At 33.2% G+C, this 23,203-nt stretch overlaps 1 protein-coding gene across 1 annotated transcript; it reads left to right on the top strand.

Annotated features, from left to right (window-relative positions):
- The first annotated feature begins 21,428 nt into the window (after positions 1-21,428).
- On the top strand, positions 21,429-22,592 carry LOC118752861 (protein terminus-like). The gene has a single exon (XM_036487715.1). It carries the CDS (start codon positions 21,429-21,431, stop codon positions 22,590-22,592), a length of 1,164 nt encoding a protein of 387 aa, XP_036343608.1.
- Positions 22,593-23,203: the final 611 nt, after the last annotated feature.

The following is a 23,203-nucleotide window of genomic DNA, read 5'->3' as shown; positions in this document are numbered from 1 at the left end:
TGGACATAGGAATATAGAATGGAACGAAATAGCCGATGAGAGGGCTACAAACGCAAATTAGCGAAGCGGACAACTCCCTACTGCCACCGATTTTTTTTTTCCTGCTAAGGGGGATTGAAGAATACACCACAGCAGTAACCAATGAGCTTTGGATCAATCGGGATGTCCGTGGGGTCTCAAGATCCTTGTGACGGAGACTCAATAAGAGTCATACTGAGGAACTATTGACACTAAACAAATTTATTCTGTCTTTATGTATTAACCTCGGTTGGAAGGATATGCCTCCTTCTGGCACTCACAAAGGGCATTCACAATGGGCAAATCTGCCACCGAGTGGAAGTACGAGTCATTCGTACCTAGTAAGTAACAAACGAAAAGGAGCGCAGATACGTAATGATATCACTAACCAGATCTAGGGTCCTGGATACAAATTGAAAAACCCGAAGCTCTAACTTTTACCTGCACACGACGCACAGTGGTTCCAAATCAACGAAAAACGGGGAAAAATCAAAATATCGCAAGCGGTTGGCCCGATTAAACTGAAAATTGGTATACGAATTTAGGAAAATCAAAATGGCCGAAAAATTGGCTGCCCAAAGTTTCCAAAAAAAAAAGACTATATGCACTTTTTCACCATTTTGTATTCACTATCTTGAATTTCTTTGATCTGACTATGGATTTGTAATTAGCGTCGTCGAAAACACCTGAAACCCAATTTTTGTCAAATAGTTTGCAAATGGTGCTTCCTAAACTTTATATAGATTGCATGGAGCTCTTGAGGGGATAAGGAGTATCGAGTCGGAGCTTAAGTGCTAAACCCGTCCAAGCACTAAAACGTATAGCTTAAAGGCGTTCTAAGCTATTTCTAAGTATGTTTAATGCTTCCTTCAACGCAGCTTTATTTAGACAGGGTTCATACACGGAGACTTTTGTTGCGACAACTCCATGTTTGTGTGAGAGAGCGCAACCGACGTGCAACACCATCGTTCACTTTAGAAAGGCAACACGGCTTAGGGCCTTAGAAATCAAACATCGGAGCTATGGTACCCGTCAGCACAACGAGCATGCGACTGCTTCAAACGGCTGGTATATAATAGCGCAACAAAAGAAAGGCTTCGATATTCCTATATACCTAAAAACCATAGTGCGAAGCTATATAAGAAACCGGGAGCTAACAAAAATATCAACTGCATATTAATAACATCAGACCTCGGTTCAGACCTTTTGACTTTATAGCCGCGGCTATCTTCGCATTAAGTACAGAAGAAGCCACTGAGAAAGTTTTCTCATTGAATAAATATATCCGTGGAAAGGCTCATGATAGCTCTTCGAGTCATCTCTGCGGATCAAATGGTGTCGGAGACCGCCGTATATGAATTGGCACCTCATCTACAAAACTAAGTAATTATTAGCCCGAGAGCAGAAAAGCCACTGATATCTCGAATAATCGAAAAGGCGAGGTTCACAACCAAACTAAAAGTAACCTTGGCAAGCATAAAGTGCGGCAAATTTAACGGTTACACCAAGCAGCATTTATTCGCTGACGGTTACTTCGTAAAATATCTCCATAAGAAACGAAAAACCAGATAATCTCAACTGCATATGTGACGACTTCGGATCAGACTATGCCGAATACAGGAAAAGAAAAAAAAATCGGACTCTGAACACACCAGCACCGATTGAAACAAAATTAATGGGAAACATGAAACGATATTCTGAATGAATGCCGCGAAATAGGTGGTTTTTCGGGCATACCACTGCAGTTATGATGATAAATTTGGCCTTTAAAAATCCACCGCCTGAATAAATGACCGAATTTGAATTACATTGAAGCCAATGAATTAAACTGAATTTAATTGAATCACTTTGAATTAAATGAAATCGCTCATCAAAAATGGAATTGAATCTGATCAAAAATTGTTTTGCATTGAATCGAATAGAATTGAATTACATTGGATTGATTTGAATTGAATTGAATTGAATTGAATTGAATTGAATTGAATTGAATTGAATTGAATTGAAATGAAATGAATTTAATTGAATTGAGGTGAATTGAAATGAACTGATGTGAATTGAATTGAACTAAACACAATTGAATTGAACTAAATAGAATTGAATTGAACTAAATTGAATTGAATTGGGTAGAATATAATTTGATAAGATTGAACTGAATTGAATCGAATGGAAAGTTTAACTGAAATTAGTTCAATTGAATTAAGTTGAATTGAATTTGATTAAGAAGTGAAATGAACTGAATCTACTTGAATTGATTTGAGTTTAATATGAACTTGATTAAGTTGAAATGAATTGAATTGAATTGAATTGAATTGAATTGAATTGAATTGAATTGAACTGAATCTAATTTAAATGAGTCTCATTGATTTGAATATGAACTTGATTTAGTTAAAATGAATTGAATTGATTTAAATTGAATTCATTTCCATTTTAATTGAATAAAACCAGGCCACAATTAAATTAAATGAAATTGAGCTGAATGGAATTGGTTCGAATTGAATTTGAATAGAATCGAATCGAATTGATTTAAGTAAAATAAATTAAATTGCATTGAATTTAATTATATTGAATTAAAATAAACTTAATTCAAATAAATTAAATTATAACCAACCGCCCGTATTAAAACGATACGGATTACCGTCATCCGGGAACTCATTTAGAAAAACGTAAAATTTTTCTTTCGTTTTTTTCTTTAGAAAATTTTTAAAATTTTTCTCTACCCCGCTTCCACCCTACCATGTTATGTGACTTGCTGTACACACATTCAAGAAAAAAAAATAAAAAATAAACTGTGAAATTTTGCTAAACTTACTGACTTCAATTGGCACACCACTGCATACTTAGGCCATTACTTCAGCCACTTTCGTGTAACTTGTATACCTCAACAAACACATTTACACAGCTTACACACACAATTTTTACCCCGTTTGCCAAAGCACCACTAACTGACCATTTCTTGCAATTGCCAAGTTAAAAAGTTACTGTAAATATTACTTCAGCTTACACTTTTTTTCGTTACATCTTATGCGGGCACACTGCACTTGCTTGCCCATATTTGAACGCTGCTTTGCCAACTTGTAGTTTTGGCTAAAGTTTAGAGAATAGTTCAAAGTATAAGCGGGCTTAAACTATCGTCCAGTTGAGGGTTAACCAAGTAACTGGCGTCCAGTGAAGGGCAACAGCGGACGTAGCGGCGTAGCTCATGTGATTTGTGTATGTTTGCAGTGTAATTTTATTGTTTTTGAAAGTTACTTAACTAAAAACGCATATTGGCCAACCGGTAAATGGTGAAACTTTAAAATTGCTCATAAAGAGAAACTCATTTTGAACTTGCAAGTGGGTGCGGCGCGTACTGCAGTGCAGTGCAGTGTAGTAAAGTGCAGTGGGTGTATGAATTTTTGAAATTGGCAAAAATGTTATTTTATTTTTTATTTTACTTTTCTAGAACTTGCACTTCTGTATTTCTTGCTTTGTGTGCTTTCTCGAACTCATATTCCGCCATATGTATGGGCTCACACATGGCAATCTTACTCCGCTTTTGTTCGAGTGTCCCATTCAAATGCAAGCCATACATTTAATTTCCACTATATAATTTAGGTAAGCAATTCTCTATGCAAAACTATGTTGAATTACTCATTGGAAAATACCGCAAACTATGCACATAAAATATGAATAATTGTTGCAAAACTAGTTCAACAATTGGCATAGTTTTTTTCTTTCATAACTCTCTCTATCTCTCTCGTTTTTTTAGCGTAAAACTTATCCTTTATTCAAGCGCAAAATATCGAAGAAAATGAATTTTCTGGCTAAGAAACACCACAGCAAAGCGCAAAATTCTCATAGCTGGCATAGGCGAACTTTTCAAACAAGTTGGTACATGTGTGTGTGTGTGTGTGTGTGTGTGTTGCAAAAGTCGGCTAAAAGTTTCGCTATTGAAATTTTCGCTCTATTCATTACAATAATTTCGGTGACAATTATTGTATTATTACGCTTTCGAAGACCCGTTAGGTTGCAAGTAGTCCTGCTTGTTTGTCAGTGCAACATACTTTCGGGCGTTCGTGCCTTTTGTGTGTGCTTCCAGGCGCGATTGGCATATGCTTGACATGAAATAATTATGAATTATTGCTTTTGTTGGGCGCAGATTTTGTGCATTTTACCATAAATTTTGGTTAGTTAGCATGAGCGGGCGCATGAAGTTTTCTCGTGAAGAAGAATGACGGTGAAAAATAAAATTTGATAAAATGAGAAAGTTTTCGTTTAATAATAAATGATTTGGTTATATATGAAATATGGTAGTTGGGTATAGATTTGGTGCATTTCAGAGAATAATTGAAGGCGAAATAATTCAAGTAAAATAAATGTCTGTATATACTTATGTAGCTAACAAAGGAGAACTCAGCGGACCAGTTGAATGCCAAGCTGACAAACAAATTTTTGAATAAAACTTTTTATATAAAAGAAAAAGCGTGTTTAATAAGACCAAATGCCATGGCGGCAAGTAAAGGACATGCATTCATTTAGTTGTTAGATTAGCAAATAGTGCGCCTAAAAGTATGCAACAATAAATGTTTCACCATTTGTCCCAAATATCTAGTTAACGTAATTTCCACTTCCCACAATTCATAACCGGCATATGAAGTAATTAACTTAAGTCCCATTTTATTTGTAGCCTATAACTAAGCTTATTTTACTGCGACCAATTGCAGCTCTACTTAACATTACCTAAGTTTTCAGACCATAGGGTTTTTGATAGCTTTTACTACTTTAAAACAAACCACCTTAAATCTCTTCTTATTTTTTGCTCGCAGCTCCTGACATATCTTTCTACTTAAAGCAAATATTATACGCTTAGAGGTTCTGGCTAATTTTTTATTTCCTAAAAGCAAGATTTTTCACTTGGAGTCCCCGAAAATTCATGTTTTTTTTTTTTAATTAAGGCTTCTTACGTAAAATTCCCGACATCCTTCTCCTTCTTAAAATGAAAAATTTTCATTAATAGTTTCCCTCAAATTTTCCTTGTTCAAAGAAAACTTCCTCACTTGGAGTACCCGGGTTCAAAAGCTCGCATATTTGGTTAAATAAAGCTCATCTCGGTGCTCTGTTTAACGTCCGTTGTGGGTTACTTTGACTAAAATGTGAAATTCGGTACATTTTCTTACCATAATACTATTTGTCAGAAACCAAAGTTTATCCAAGCTTTAAAGCTCATTAAAAAAGGGTTTAAAATATGCGGTCATTTATGTATTATTTCTTTTTCTTCTTAATTAATATTTCTATTATATAATCTCATTTGTTTCATTTGTATACATTTCAGATACAGATTTAAAAAAAAACACACACACACAGATATGAATTGACTGTTGTGTGAGGATGAGCTAGAAATCGAGATAAAAAGACATTGACAGAGGTAAATATATACATATGTGTAGATGGAAAATGGCTATTCAAATAAAAGTCAGCATAGCAATCGACATTAAGTCAAAGAGAAAGTCGCAGATACATAGATAAGGATCGACAACGAGATAGAATTAGAAAAATAAGCATAAATAAAAGCAAAAAACCGAGGTAGAAACTGATCCCGGGATAGAGACACATACAGAAATAGGGATGGAGATGAAGAGTGACATAGAGATATAGATAGAGGCAAAGATAGAGTCATAGGTAGAAAGAGATGAAGATAAAGATAGAGGTATACACATACAAGTATAGAGATAAACAAATTAGAGCTCTCGAGAGTTTAGTTAAAATATTTTTCGTATGTTACAAAATTTATAAACCAAAACTAAATAAAAAAAAAATATATATGGCAACCCTATTCCACATGTGATTAAAACAAGGAATCCCCAACACCTCCAGTTTATTTTTCCTTTCAAGAATTTTACTTCGTTAATTAAAATATACTATTTTGCGTACATACATAAATATATTCGCCCACACTCGAAAGAAAAAATTAAAAATTCGAAATTGTAAATTTTTTGGTAAGAAAAGCTAAACTTAGGGCCGATTTCTCAAGTAGATTAAAAAATTTTGCTTGAAGGGCCGATAAATTTTAAAGCCTACTTGAGAAAACGACACTTAAATAGATTTTCAGTACGTAAATTGCGAGTTAACTCCACCGTGAGAAATGCATTTAACTATTTAAAATATAAGATAAGTAAATTTATTTGTTGAATAAGGCAAATTGAACATGTTTCGTGTATATATACAAACGTATCATTTTGAATTTTAAACTCTTGTTTTCATAACTGACCAAAAAGTTACAAAAGTGGTAACCCTACGCTGAATAATTTACTTTTAGAAAACATTTGCAAACGAATTAATTTCGCATTCTGCTTTAAATTAATCAAATCGCCAGACCCATTTAGCTAAATGAGGTGGTAATTTGCAAACTTTTCAAAAATTAAAAAAGTGGCAACACTTTTCCTGATTAAAGAATTTCCATAGAGTTTTTCCTTGATATCTGTAAAATATTTTAATAATTTGATAATTTTTTATTTCGATTTACATAGATGGCTAACTTATTCAAAATACAAATCTAATTTAAGTATTTTTATTGTTATAAGAATTCCCAAATATGTTTAGTTACTTGCACTTACTTGTAACTGACATTTGCTGCCAAAAATTGTATTTGCTCACACAAGCTCTTGGCTCAATCCTTAATTATTTATGACAATTTCGTTCAGACATTCGCACGTCTAGAGTCAATGTGCCAGTAAAAGCCACATGCACTCTTACTATGATAGTAAGTACTAGAAAATTTAATAATAAAATTCAGAAGGAGTTGCTTGGTAAAAATCAGGTCAAAGAAGGTAGTAGAAAATATGATGTCTGTAGGGATAGAAAGAATGGGGAAAGAGTAAAAAGTTCACACTTGAGCTGGACACGTCAAACTAGAAGACACACCAACAATGCCTTTGTAATTTTCTTACCTCAACAAAAAGCTCCTACCGTCTCCCATTTTGGAACTTTACTCCAAAAATTTTCATTTGGTCAAAATAAATTGTTAAGTGGTCAGCTTTGTGACCCATGGACACATACCTTAATATGTACATACATACATATGCATGTCCTGCAGTCACCATCGTAACCTTTAGCTTGTCTCGTTGTAAAACAAACGGAAATTCTACATTTAATGACAATTTTATGCGCTTTTGCATACAAAATGCCTTGCATATTTTATACTACTCTGAAAGTTTACTTACCTTAATGAAAATTTTAAAATGTCAGTAGGATTACCCCAAAGAGCCAGGTAGAGTTCAGGTCACTGAAGTGACGCAAATATTTGTACATAGGTGGTGTAGTGGCAAGTAATCACTTTGTAAGCAATCAAAAAGCCGATTGGCGGAAGAAAAGACAATTTACCTCAGTGTGCAGGGGGGTACTTAGTTGCTTAAGAGTGTGACGTGCGAGCTGTTATGGGAGAGCCCTCAGCCTAGTCAGAATTCAGCAGATGTGGGCTGGGCTCGTTTGCTTTACCATTTCATAGTACTCGTAGCATCTCACTCAAAAGCCATTTGAAGCCGATATTTATTTATTTGTTGTGCATTAAAAGTAATTGATTTTCTTAACCTTAAGCACAATATCAATAACAATTATTATCCGTATTTAGCTTTATGTTCTTCTCCTGCGGGTTGCTTGCCTCTTGACAATCAATAAATTTCGAATTAAACCCGCCTTCGAAGCGTTCTGTATGAGCGTTAAGCCAACCTACACACGTTAAAATACATACTTACATATGTACATACAATGAATCGTCTTTTGCTTATCCTTATTGCTTCTTCTACTCTCTCTCCCTCTCTCTTCATACAGAGCGTGTGTATTGTGCGTATGTTTATTTTGAAAATTGAATTTTGTGGTTTTTAAGCTTAAGTGAATTGCGCAAGTTTTGCAAATAAATATTTGGAATTACTTTGGGACATTTTTTCTTGCATACAGTTTTTTCTTTTATTTCTCCTAAGTGAAAGAATAAGTCTATAAATTGGGTTCAACCACGAAGTCTCTTAATACTTCAAATGCATCTTCAAGTTTCAATTTCTAAATTACCTTAGGGGTGAGCAGACTAAGTAAAAGAATTCATTGATTGGTGTTGATTGAAAGCATTAGAGGAGAACGAAAATAACACTGCAGATGGCACAACGCTGAAATCGGTTTATCTCGAATTCAAATTTGAGCTAGGTTACGGAAATTCGTTTCAATATACACTAAATTAGGTCAAAGTATTATTGAAATTTGAAAACAATTAAGATTTGATTGTTTTAAAAAGAAAAATACTTTTTTATTTCTCATTTTTTCTATTTTATTTTATTCTTAAAAACTAAAATTTAAATTTAAATATTAATAAAAAATTTAACTAAAAAAAATAAAAATTAATCAAATAACCTTCTAAATATCAAATTACATTGAATGAAATCTAAAAACTAAAATAAATAAAAAAAGTAAATAAATTAAAAAATAGACTAAGTTCCTAAGAAATTAAGTGGAATTAAAAAATAGTTTTCTTTTTAAAAGGATATATACATAAAAATTAAATACATGTAAATTAAAAATTGAAGTAAATCAAGTTCCTAAAAATTTAATGAATTTACAAAAAAAATTAATGATTAAAAAATAAATTCTTTTTCAAACAATAAAATCTTAAATAAAAAGAAAAAAACATTAAATTAAAAAACAAATAAAATAAGTCCCAAAAAATTAAGCGAAGTTAAAAACGGATTTTTCTTTTTAATATAATTCAATCTTAAAATGAAAACAAAATTAAATTAAAGAAAAACGTATAACTAAAAAAAGAAGAACAACGAGTTCTTAAAATTTTCATGAATTTCCAAAAAATATTTTTATTTTCAAACAATAAAATCTTAAAATTAAATTTAAAAAAAATATTAAATTGGAAAAAATGTCCGTACTCCCAAAAATTTTAGTACCCTTTCTGTTTTTATGTGAAATATTAAAAGTTTTAGCGCGAAAATAAACAAGTAAGAAAGTCTAAGTTCGGGCGGAGCCGAACATTAAATACCCGGCGCAAGTATTAAATATATGTTTTCCACCTTTCCGAAAGCTACCGCTACATGCTAAGCCGGGGTGTATACATTTTAAGTAAATTAGCGTCCTTAAATTTCGAAATATTGAAATTTCAAGCATATCTGAAATTTACCGTTATATGAAAAGCGGCCTCAATTTTAGTCCGATTTCAACAATTTTCAACGGTTTGCTTTTATGTGGCAAGCACAATAACCATACCGAGCTTGGTGCAAATTGCTAGAACGGTTAGCGAGATACATATATGTGATCACAAGTAGGCGGTGCTACACCCATTTTCCAAAATTTTGTCATAAACGTATTTTTAGGTAAAGAATTGTTGTAATCATCAATTTTGAATAAATTAGCTTCAATATTTACTGATTTATCGAAGATTTTGTATTTCTCGAAATTACCGTTATATGGGATGTGGGCGTGGTTATTGTCCGATTTTAGAAATTTTAGGCCAGTTGGTATGCTGTACCAGGACCAACAACTGTGCCAAGTTTGGAAGAAATATAATATTCTCATTTTTCGTCTAAAACTCATTGCAAATATCAATTTTGAGTGAATTATCTTCAGTAGTTACTAAAATATCGCAGTTTTCGTTTTTCTGAAAATTACCGTTATATGGGAGGTAGGCGTGGTTATTGTCCGATTTTTAAAATTTTCAGCCATTTAGTATGCTGTACTAAGACCAACAACTGTGCCAAGTTTGGAAGAAATTGGTGCAGCGGTTACCAAGATATACACATGTAACCATAAGTGGGCGTGGCTACGCCCATTTTCCAAAAATTTATAATATTCATGTTTTACGTCTGAAACTCATTGTAAGTGTCAATTTTGAGTGGATTATCTTCAGTAGTTACTAAAATATCGCAGTTTTCGTATTTCTTAAAATTACCGTTATATGGGAGGTAGGCGTGGTTATTATCCGATTTCGCCCATTTTCAATACCATCCGTCCCACGCCCAAAAGAATTTCACGTACCAAGTTTCGTTAAGATATCTCAATTTTTACTCGAGTTATCGTGTGCACAGACGGACGGACGGACAGACAGTCACCGCTTAATCGATTTCTCTTTTCATTCTGATCATTTATGTATACATTTGTCTATATCTATCTAGATTCGTTTTGCCTGTTACAAACAACCGTTATGTGAACAAAGTTATAATACCCTTGTGCACAAGTGCGCTCGGGTATAAAAAAGTCTAACAAATTATGTTAGTAAGGGCCAAATTCACAGTGCGTAGTTAACTCAGAATCGGCAGTTAACTACAGATTTTTGTACTGTTGCCCAAATTCGGCAATATAAACTGTCAGTTTACCTGCAATTTAAGTTAAAAATTATCTTTTCCGTTGCGTCAATTTTCATATTAAATTGAAAAATTATATTTTTTCGCTTAAACTGCTTTCGTGAAAATGGCTATTAAAGGCTAAGTACTCAAATTCAACACTTAACAAATTGTGAATGTTCTACTAACTAAAAAAAAAAAAAAATTTAAAAAATATTGTGTTTTTTTAATTTTTGTACTAAAAAATTTTAAAAACGTTAGAGCTTTTGTTTCGTGTCGTTAAATTTTCGTTTCACAATTTTTACAAATTTAGTACATTAATTGGTTTTTTTTTTAACTTTACACAATTTAAAAAACAACATTTCAGTACTAAGAATTTAAATATATCAAAAAATTTTTTCCTTAGTGTTTGCTCTTAAAAAGAATGTATGTGTAAACAAGTTTTTCACTTGCATTTTTTAGTACCAAAATTTTACAACTAAATCAAAAGCTTTAAAATTCTTAAAGAATTGCGTGCATGTAAAGTAGACTGTAAGAAGATACTAATTAAGATTATTTATTATCATTATTACTAATTTTATACTCTATATTTTGCATGTACTACTGAAAAATGTTGTGCTAAATTTGATTTCTTTGATTTGATTTAAATTCAATAAGCACGTAAGTTTAGCTTTTGTCAGAGAATTAGTGCCAAAAATTAAAAAAATAAAAATAAATAAATTGTTTTAGAAGTTACGTAAGTGAAATTTTTTAAACTAAACAACGTTTTAGTGAGCAAAAATTCTATAATATTTACTGCGAACGTTAGCATTCTTAAAAAATGTTGTTCTAAAAAATTTTTGCTTTAAAACCTTTTTTACCAAATAAGTTTAAGCATACAAAGATACCAAAAAAGTTCGTAGGATATAAATAAATAAATGAATTTATTCTTTTTCAAAAGCTAGTTTGAACTTACATAGGTATTCAGCTAAAAGCTCCCTCTCTACTTTTCGAAATATTGTAAATTTGTAAAATTATACTCCAAAAAAGTTCATACAACAAATTAATAGTCTATATATTTAGCATATATACCTCTTGTCACATAAGTTAAGGTTCCTTTGAAAAAAGAAAAATAGCGGCGCCGCCTACTACTTATCAAAGTTTTCAGTGTATACTAAAATCTGCAAAATATATTTGTTTGTCTTTGTTTCTTATATCCTCAACACTTTTCAATATTTCATTTAAATGTCAATCGAAAATTTTGACAATTACACTCCATCGCTCATTCCTTTGACGTATTCCATAAGTTATTTCAATAAAAATCCTCAACAAAAAGCTCTCTCCCTGCAGGGAAACAGTCGATAACTCACACACGCAACCAATTAAATTGACTGACATGTCCTCCAGTACTCCAATATACCACCCAGCCTTCACAGCCCAACAACTTTTTATTGCCTGTAGCAGCTAAATAAATCCTTTTCTTTACCGATTGCCCTCTGTACGCCTCTCAAACGCTGTGTATACTTTTGGGCGTTTCGCCTTGGAGTGCTCGCATATCGAAATGTGACAAGAAGATTAAATTTTTCGCTGCCTTAACTTTAGAGAAATGGTTGGATAAGTGAAGTGATGAACGGCTGGATGTGTGTGTTTGTCAAAAGTTGGCAGTGCAAACAATAAAAAAATAACAATAACAACAACTACAACAAAAACTGCCAAACAAAAATGTATCGTATAATAACTTTGCAAAAATGCGATAGCGGCATAAAAACGAAGAGAAAGGCAATAACCCACCGATCTGCCTGCTGGCTTACTGAGGGACTGACTGACTGACCGACTGAGTGCGTGCATGTCTATTGGAAATGTGAACCACTGGGAGTTGGTAGTGGCACATTAGTGACTTTGTGCGTGCAAGTGACAGTTGACAGATGTCCACAATTACTGAGGCCCTTATCAAAAATTTTGATTTTAATATTGTCGTGCGCATAGGCGAAAGTATGCCGTGTGTGGGCGTTTGGACACAATTTAGGGTGATACTGTGAACTCTTAAATATTATAGTGCTTATGTACATATGTAGATACATATACATACATATACTCCTGTGTGCTACTATACGTACATACATACATACAAGGCCGGAATAGGGGGGGGAGGATGGTTGTAGGTGTTCTATTTTTTAATTTTGTTATGAATATACATACATTTATGTACAATGTGCATGTCCAATTAAATATATAACCACTTTTTTGCCAAGTTTTAAGTATTATTTTTGTTGTTATTTATTATTGGTTATTTTTTTTTTAACTATAGTTCATTCTTTTACAAAACCCGTGTAAATGCAAGTTTCCAACTTTGTGCAATATTAAAAAAATTCAACAAACTTTCGTACAAATACGAGCTTTTTCAAAAATTCTAAAAAATCAAACGTAATTTTAGCCATTTGAAAGTTGTAATTTATTCTACTGGAATTCAATGGGCTACAAAACTGCATACTCAGAATTTAACTAAAAACTAGAAAATTTTACGAAAATTTGTTGATTTTTAATTTTTTTTTTGTATAAATTTTTAAGGCAGTGTCACTCGATTGGTACATTATACAAATTTGAGCAGTTTTATATTGGGCTATTGGTACAAAATAAAAAAATTGGGGCACATTTTTTTGTAGGCAAAAGATTGGTACAATACAGCATTCTTCTATTGAAAAATTTCAACAAATTATTTTTCGTGATTGGGATAAAGAAATTTATTTGGGTATTCACACAATTGGGATACGATTTGCACCGAATTTCGGCAAATACCCAATCGTGTAACACTGACTTTAACTTGTATTTATACGGATGTTGTTAAAGAATAAACTATAAAAAACTAACCAAAAATTAAATACAAAACAAAAATAATATTTTAAAACTTGCCAAAATTTGGTGCGGCTATAATTTTTTCGACTACTGTACATAAGTTGACTATGATTAGTCGGCCGTGCTATCATAGGAGCACAATGCCACTAAGCGCATTTTAAAATTTTCAGGCAATAGCCTCATGCGATCATCGATTATATTTTTTGTTGTTTGTGTGAAATATTTTATTTTTATCAGTATTTTTCTTTTGATCAAAATATGTTGAAATACAAGTGAAATTAAAAAAAATGTTGCCAGTTTGCAAGAAACTAAACTACAAAACGTACAAAATTATAAATTCAAGATTTGATTGGCAGCATACACTCCCCATCCTATCGTTATAGGTATCTCTCATTTTATAAAAAAGTCATAAAAAGTCATATGCGTAAGATAATGTTTTGGATTTTAAGGTTATCTGAGTAGGCACTATCTCCGAGAAGACTTGTATAAGTTTGCCACTTATTCGAAATTAGTCTCTAATAAATTAAAACATCATAATATGTGTATCAAATGGAAAGTATTTTAAAGATCCCTAATTCGAAAATATTTTTAATAGGGTTGCCACCTATTTTCAATCACATATTTATTTAATTTTTTGTTTAGAAAAAAGGTAAAATATTACTATTAATGCTTTCCCTATATACAAAATGTTATCGCTTAGGATATTAGTGTACTATCGATAGTACCCAATTTATTTAAAACATCGCAATATGGATATTAAATGAAAGGTATTGGTTGAGACCTTTGGTGAGAGAATATTTTCCATCAGGGTTGCCACGCTTCTATGTAATACATTTTTTTTATCAAATGAAAGGTATTGTTGAGAACTTGGGTCATAAAATATTTTCCATCAGGGTTGCCACATATATGTACATATGCGCTCAAGATATGTACCATTCATTCCAGCGTATTTCGGAATGGGGTTGCCATCTAAATTTTTGAGTAAGAAACTCACTCAATAGATATCGAAATCCAAATTTGTTTTTATTCAAAAATATTGTTTTAAAGCAATCCAAATCTTGAAAACTTTAAAAAGTATATGCACTCGGGGCAAAGCTCGGTCAAACTGGTACTTTATGTATTTATGTGCTCAATTCATATTAAGTATGTAGGTCACAAATCTGTACTGGTATGTGTATATTTGTACGTCCCTTCGATTTGATGATAGTAAACGTTCTACAAACTATATTTGGATTAACTGTACATTCTGCACGCATGTAAATAGATGCGTTTACTTGATTTCATACACACGCAAGTTTATGTAACAATACTATCGCTAACAATACTAAATGAATACCGACAGTAATGTACGTACCCTGCAGTGAAAACCCAAACCAGTTAGAAAAAATACTAGTTCATAAACTAGTATGTGCCTACCAGTTCGACATTTTCGAAGAACTTAAGCGTTCAGCGACATCTGCCTTTGAATTGCCAAAGCCTAAAATAAAACGCAATTAATTGCTTTTCTTACACATGTCGGCTGTGGCGTCACGTGCAGACTACTGGTTCTGGTTCTGGGATCGCAGGTTCGACGCCCCTTGGAGGTGGTTAAGATTTTTAAAGTTAGATCAATGTAAGTAGAAATAATTATTTCAATTTAAATATAAATAACAAACTTAAAAATCTAATTGCATTACAAAAAAAGAGAAACAAATATAAAAAAATTTTTTTTTTTTTTAATTAAATTTAAAAATAACAAAAAAAACCCTAAATAAAAGAAATATTATAAACAAACAAATAAAATAAAAAAATTTTCCCTGCACCAGGGCTTGAACCTGGTGCCTCAGGCATACCACGCGAGTGCTTTGCTTTGTCGGCCATTGCGACTGTTGGAGCGCCGCGAGCAAAAAGGCATGCTTTTCATGGGGGATGAATTGGCCGACTATCTCATCAACTGGTATGATGCTACTAGTATTCCTACTAGTAGATGCTGATGCATAGCCTGACAATTGACATCTCGTAGGACATCGCAATGTTAAAAATACCAGTCGCTAACATTGAAAAAGGATAGTACGTGAACTAGTTGAGCTGAAACGCAAACTGGTAGAATTCTAGTTCACAACTAGTAGCTTTCCCCGCAGAGTAAGCACAAAATCGAAACAGCTAAGTCGATTTCGATAACGATCGCGATCAAATTTTCGAAAGCGGCAAAGTATGGTTGAATATGAAAAAATCTATACATATTAAAATATCGATGCCTATAAAATTATCGAAATCGATAACAAAAAATTGAAAAAATAACCAATCATCAAAAAGTCTTAGCGATATTAGACTCGAGTACGAAGGCGGACACGATGTTGGCAATCATCAGTAAATGATTATAGTGTAATCGATTACAATAAAAATATCGTTAATGACAACATTACCCAATATGAAAAATGTATACATCTCTGTTTTGTTCTCATTTCGTTGAAAACATACACACATATTACGTAAAACTCCCCTCCAAAAAATGCGACCAATCAGGGATGACTCCGGGAGCAATCGCAATGGAACATGCGACTTATACCACTTTTGATCTCTTTATATGGAATGAACTGTTCGCTTTTTTTGGAGCATGTCCCATGAAGAGACTAATCGTTCACCTTTATACCCGAATGGGTATAAAAAGCGACTAGTCACTTTTAAAAAATAAAAATAAAATTTTGCACCACCTACGATTCGTACATATCATTAAATCGTTAATAGTACCCGTTAGAGATCGAGTCGGGGTTTAATTGATCTCCAATAGTACCCGTATGAGACTAGTTGCCACTAATTTACCCGATTGATTGATTTGCCCAATTGTACCCGATTGAGAGCAATCTCGGAATACTCTCTTTAGAGATTAGCCGCAAAATCTTTTGCAGGGTCTGACCGCCACTGTAAACAAAATTAGTTATTTCTGTAGATATGTGCATTTATATACACTTGTTTATCATTACCCGCTGTGTCCCTCTATCAACTCGTTAGAAATGTATTTTCTTGCATTCGTGCATGATGTGTAAAACATGCACTCATGTATGGTATGTATTTATGTATGTATGTACATTAGGGTGGTAAAAAAAAACGTAAAGTCGGAATTGTATTTTCTGGGTATAGAATAATCCTAGGGGGTGAGCCTACCTATATATACACATATTACGGGGGTGAGCTTACGATTATTCTGTACCGTGCAAATTACCCGTTTTTGTTTTTTTGAAAAAAAAAATATTTAGAAGTCGCTCAAAGCTTTCCTTGTATTTTATATGGCAAAAAACATTTTCCGTATAAATGGTATAGAATTCTTGAAAATCAATATTTTTCGATCGAAAAACTCGGTTCCCTTCAGTTAGGTCCCCAAACCACCAAAAAAATGCTTTAAAAACAATCAATTGGGTATTATTTTTGGCAGTCTTCTGCAAAGAAACACCGCTTTCCGATCGAAAAATATTGATTTACAAGATTTTTATACCATTTCCAAGAAAAAGTGTGGTTTCCTCATATTAAATACATGGAAAACTTTGAGCGCTTTGAGTGACCTCAAAATATTTATTGATTACGAAAAAAACAAGTGGTATATTTTTTCGATGTAGAACAATGCTAGGTGGTGAGAACATTCAAATTCGGACTTTACTATTTTCACATGCATTTTTGGACCACCCTAATGTGGATATGTCCTTTGTGTGTGTATGCGGTATTTTCTTATCACTGCATTTTCTTAAGTGCGCTCATGCTAGTTAAATAAATTGCTCTAGTATATTTATATGTATAAATTACTTGGTGCTCATACATATCACCTAGATTGACAAGCAAATATTTACATAAAAATAATATAATGGACAAAACAAATATATGTATAGACATGTTGTACATGCAAATATACTATTACATATAATAACATACATGCGTATATGTGTACGTAGGCATTGATGCATGCATTTCTAACTACAACAACTAAACAAATAATCTATTTCTCATTTTAATATTAGAAAATAAATGTGACAACTGTTAGGGTGCGTGTGTGTGTGTTTGTTTGTATAAATGCGAGCATGTATTTGCTAGTATATTCCTTGGCATGCTTGTACATTAGGGTGGTCCAAATTATTTTTCCAAAATAGGTTTCAAAATTTTTCTTCTAGCCGAAAGAGGTGATGGCACCAAACTTTATGTTTCTACTAAATATAAATTTAGAGCATGCTCATGAAATTTTTATATTTTATTCTAGAAGTATATTGTAATGCAGATGCGATCAACTAATTTTCTGCCATATAACAAATAATCATAATTTGTTTTATGTATATGAAAAAAAACAGCAACACAAAACAACAAAAACAAATCTAAAAAATCAACGGTCACTTTTAACTACTTGAAACTTGCACTTTCTTATACTACAATTGAATGGGCTACAAAACTGCATACGTGAAAATTTTCTAAATATTCTAATTAAAAATTTTGAATTTTTGATGACAATTTTTTGAAGTTTGCTTAATTTTTTTGCAACTTTTATTATTGTGGTTGTGAAAATTGTTAAAAATAAATAAATAAACATAATTTGCAAGCAATATCATTTTGAATTTCGTTGCTAATTAGTTGATCGCATCTGTATATGTACATAAGACCTTTTCAAATTTAAATTAGCTGCAAAAATATTGCCAGCTTCAGTTGTTATGGCAACACTAGCTTTTTTTAAAAATCATTAATTTTTTTTTCAGTTTCAACAGGATTCAGTAGCGCATTTCGGGTTTATTGAGCATCCTGAATTTAAGGAAAAAACTTTCACCATATAAAACTTGGACCACTCTAATGTACATATTCATAAAGTACAGAAAGATGCATACATAGTATGTATGTATGTTTCTTTTTAGTTCAATTTCTCGTTGCTAAGTGCAAAATTGATTGGATTATGCGGCTATGGTTTTCTTTATTTCCATCTTTTCATCTTAAGTAAATTTTAATGAGAATTCTAATATTTGAGCAATTCCGCAGTTTTATCGATTTTTAAGCACCTGAAAATACAAAAAATAATCAAATTCAATAATAAATTGGTCAAATCAAAATCACTTAACAAAAATGAAATGAGATTCTTAATACATAGAATTGATTAAATATGAAATTGTTAAAGCAAAAATAAAATTTGAAAGTGCTCTTTCAATTTGTTTCACAAATAAATGTGATGACAAACACTCAAACAAAACCACATCACATAGCAACCGCATTTTGATTGCCAAATTCGAAATTTTGTGTGATATTTATGTGCAAACTCATTTTGTGGCTGCCTGCCGTCGCTGTCAACAACTTATCTTTTCATTCAATTTTATTCCGCTTCCACTCCCGAAGCAAAGCCTAGTTGATGAACGTAATTTGCAATTAAAATACCATAAATATAATATTTAACCGCTGTAATAATCATTTTACCTATCTGCCTATAATTTGCAGTGAAATTATTGCGTTTACCGCAATTTGATTTAAGAATTTTAAGTTACTTAGCATTCGTTCACTTTAAAGTTTGGAGAGGATGACAGCGATAAATTCAATGATTCAATAAATATTTGCCTTTTTATTATATGTAGCTTACGTTTTGTGTGTATGACGAAAGGCTTAAAGTTGTATCTTTCCTTGGGAAATATACTTAAATTTAAAAATAGAAATTACTCAAAAAACGACTTCCTTTAGAGTGCAAAAGTGGCTTGAGGAGGCAAAAGGTCCCTTAACGAGAGGAAAGCTGCTTTAAAGCCGCTTAAGCTATTCTAAACTGTTAAAAGCTTTGTGCTAAAACTAATTTTTAACTATAAATTGGAAGGCTCTTATTGGAATAACTGAAAGCTCTCTAAGTCCAGTGAGAGCTTTTTCATAATTATGAAAGTCATTTTAGGCTTATAACAGCTTTAGGCAAAGTGATTTTCATTAAAGCCTGAAATCTCTGAAGTAAAAAGCGAAAGCTCTTCAGGAAACAAAATCTTTTCCAAAATGGTGAATGCTGTTCTAAACTTGTGAAAGCTTTTTATAGCATAAAAACCATAAAAGTTCTGTCAAATAAGTTTTGCAACACTGAAAGCTTACGTTTTTAAGCTTTGGGCGTTTAGCATTTTGTTTATAGAATATTATATTTCGATATTTTCTTCTTTATAGTGAAAGCTCCTTTACAAAATGTAAACATTTTTTTCGACTAGTTAAAAAAAAACTACAGAATGCATAAAAAAAATTCAAAACATATACCATTGGTGCATGCGAAAAATGAATCGAGCTCAAGAGTTGACTACGAAAAATTCTCAAAAAACTTCGGCGAAGAAAGACGCGTAAACCTATTTCTTCGTCTTATTTTTTTAACGTGTCCTTTTTCGCCGTCAAAATACTAGTGCATCTTTCTACGCATGCAACGATAATATGCATAATTTCGACTGTTTTCCTTATTTGCCAAGGTGAGAGAAAATTCACATAGAATATTTAAAAAGTTCATATAATTTGGAAATAGTTAAAACTTTGAAAATAGCTCAGCTTCCTGTGTGTTATTGTTTTTTTTTTTTAACAATGAAAGCTTTTTGAAAGCAAGTCATTTGTGTATGTTTACATAGATATGCACATTAGAAAGCTTCGCGAGATGGGACATTAATAACTTTAGTTTTATATAAAGCTTATCCCAGTACAGGCATTAAATGCAAATTTTGTAGGATGAAAAGCTATTGAGCTTTGTAAAATCTGAGATTATGTATTTGATATGGTAATATTTAAATGCAATGGAAGCTGCATTTTTGTTGATGTTAATTCGTTCCAAAATGCAAGTGAAAGCTTTTTAGTAGCATTTAGAGCTCAAATGAAGTATTTAGTCTTAAACTTTTAACAGAAAGTAATGAAAAATTAAAACACATTACGATATCCTCACTATTTCGTACTTTTCTTTAAAAAAAACATTCAATACGCTTTTAAAAGCTAAAAAAGCTATTTGTGTTTCCGAGAAACAAAAATTATATTGAAAAACCTAAATGTTGTCGCGAAAAAGTTAAAAGCTTTTAGTTTTGGTTAAGAAAAAAACAATTCCAGGGACTCTCATGAAAGCTACAAAAGCTCTTTATTCAGTGATTTACAGATTTTAGAGTTGATAAACGGTATTTATAGAGCTTTTAATAAAAATATTGAAACAGTGTTTAATATATATTTTGGAACATGAAAATTTCTTTTAAGGCTTGAAGAATGAATACCAATCATTTTATGTGAAAGCTCGAAACGATTTGTGTATGTATTACGAAGAGGAAAATTAAAAAGTATCTTCACATATGCAACTTTAAGGCAGTATTATTCAGAGTTTCCAATTTGTCCCAGCCAGAGCTGTATTAAATATCAAAGAGATACAAAATTTATGAAAACCTTTTTTTGCAGTATTTACATTTTTTGGGAGTGACTGGTTTAGATGCACGAGAGCTTGTTTGTACTTAAAGCGGTAGCAATTAGTGAAAGCTTTTACTCCATGCGCACCCGTATAAACACCATAAAGAGCTTTAAAAAGCTTGAAAAGAATTTCTATGCACCATAAAACACTGCAAAAGATTAAGTAGAATTTCTGTATGTATTACTTTTCATAAGCAAGGAAAGCTTCTTAGGGATATGAAAGTTTTAAGTCATAATTAATTCATTTGTGTCAGACATATATGGGTCATTCCATACAATATTTACACCTCAATTTTTTTTTTGGGTGAAATATATTTTTTTTACATTCTTTATCGAAAAAAGAAGACACCTATTTTTTTATTTCGTCATGATATTCGAAAATCTCGAAAGCTTTCAAAAGCTCTACTCGCCAGCCTGAGGGTCTTCAGCTGTTAGATAAACCTTTGGGAAGGTAATGGATCCAGGTTTGAGGATTTATAAAATATTTTTCAGAAAAATACGGAAACTCATTACAAAATCCTGTCGAAATTTAGTGGAAGTATTTATTCGTGTCTCTTCCTAACTAGAATACGAATATTTCTTTGAAATTAAAAAGGAGCCGTATTTGTTTGTCTCATTAATGCTAGGCGTACAGAGCGTTGCAAACTCTTAAGTAGGTAATTAGTGGCGATGATTATTTTGTATTATCTTTTACTACCTCTCTTGCTCTCTCTGCCCTGCTTGGCTCCTGTCCGGCCTGCATAAAAGCGCGGTTCCTCTTCTTAGTTTACTTCAGTTCATGCCCAGTTCTCATAAAATCCATAACGCGCACAAAAACAGAATTCCGCATTCGTCTGTTCGTCTTAATCGCGCCGCTGCTACACCTGACTACAGTACCTGGACACCGCCATGCCTTACTTTCGCTCCAGCTACACCTTTAGCATCGCAGGCAGCGTGCGCACCTTTCATCATCGCTGGTATATGGGTGGACGAGTTTACGAATGCGACGCTTGTAGCAGCTCGTGTGACATACGCGCCTGCTACTCGCAACATTGGCAGCCGGCAGTGACTGCGTGCGCGCTCGATATTTCTGATGACATCAGTCGACCGCTTTGCAGCACAGAACAACGCGCGCAGCTGGCAATAGTAGCCGCGCGGCGCATCAACACTTTCATACTTTGCAATGAGCGCACAAGCATAAGGAATCCCAGTGAATTTTTGCTCGACGCCGGCATCAATGCCGTCCCCCAGCTGCTTCGGCTGCTCTTTCATGGCGTCTCCCGACTACACGTACGCTTGGGCTTCCATACGCGCGCCTACAATGGCTCTGACTTGCTGTTTAACAGCAGCGAACTGGCGCTGGAGCATCACTTAGACATTGGCGAATCTGTGGATATGTTGTTTCTCATGTTGCTGGAGCGCATAGAGGCGTATATGTATGTGCGTTATCCAACACGTGCCGCCGAATATTGCGTGAAGCGCATAAAGATTCACGTGCGTCGCGAGACGCTCACGAAAAGTGGAGAGTCAGCATCAACTTTAGCGACGGACGCCACACTACCGTTACAGTACCGCATAAAACATGCTACAGCAATGCCTAGAGACGCGCTTAGCGTTGAAGCAACTGCCACTGCAAATATTTACTGCTTTCGCGTATGCGCGCGCACACAAGAACTGTACGCGGTGCCTTATCAGCTAGGAAAGTGTCGTATCAACGGCGGCGGTGGCGAAAACGACGAATCGAATATTTTGAGGTGGCCGTGGGACACAGAAGGCTGCGGCTCCCACTATATTATGCTGCAGAGTGTGGAGGGCAAGTTGCAGCAGCTTTTGGAGATCACGAACTTGTATCGCTTCCTGCGCACCGAAGCGGATGACCGCGTTCATATGTGCACACGGTGTAGGGCGAATTTTACGCAGCGCACAAGGTTGCAGCTACACAAATCACTGGATTGCGGGCGCGGTTTCGAGGTACTTCATTTGGATAGCAACTATTTGGAGATTTACGAGAGTTGCCTGCAAATGCGCTGCGCCAACTACAAATGGCCGCTGTACGGTATAATAGAACAGTGAAGGCAAATGCAGCAACAAATTACTAAAAAAAAATCAAAAAAAATATTTAACAATACTGAGTTTAAATTGGAAGGGGGAGCGGGGGCAAAATCGTATCATCGAAAGAATTCCTTCAGTCTGGGGAAATTTTTTTCCCATAGGAAAGCTTATCTACTTGTCAAGGTAAAGCTCAGGAGTTCGCAAAAATTTAATTTAAAATAGAGCAAAAGAGAGGAGTCGAAAAAGTGTTTCTTTCTACAAACGAAAGTGCAAAGCCCAGGCGTTACTACAAAGTTTCATTAAGATTTTTAGGAAATCATAAACTGAAAAAAATTAAAGCTCTCTTTATTACAAAATGAAATCTTAAATACTCGAATTTCTCAAATGTTTATTAGAGGAGACAATAAAAATATTCAATGATAATATTCCATAAATTAAAATTGAAAGCTCAAAAGCTCGCTAACTTAAAGATTAATACAAATTATAGACGTGTAAAAAAGTGAAACATGTAAGAAAAGTATCCTAAAAAAATGTGCCAAGAGCACAAGCTCACGCTAAAAAGGATACTAAATTTTTAAGGCACTATTAAGATTGACTTTTTTCGAATAAAATGTGTAAGAAGTGCAAGCTTA

Source organism: Rhagoletis pomonella, unplaced genomic scaffold, assembly GCF_013731165.1.
Source record: "Rhagoletis pomonella isolate Grant_MI unplaced genomic scaffold, Rhpom_1.0 Rhpom_scaffold_01913, whole genome shotgun sequence".
Classification (NCBI taxonomy): Eukaryota; Metazoa; Arthropoda; class Insecta; order Diptera; family Tephritidae; genus Rhagoletis; species Rhagoletis pomonella.
This window is presented reverse-complemented; position numbering and strand designations above follow the sequence as displayed.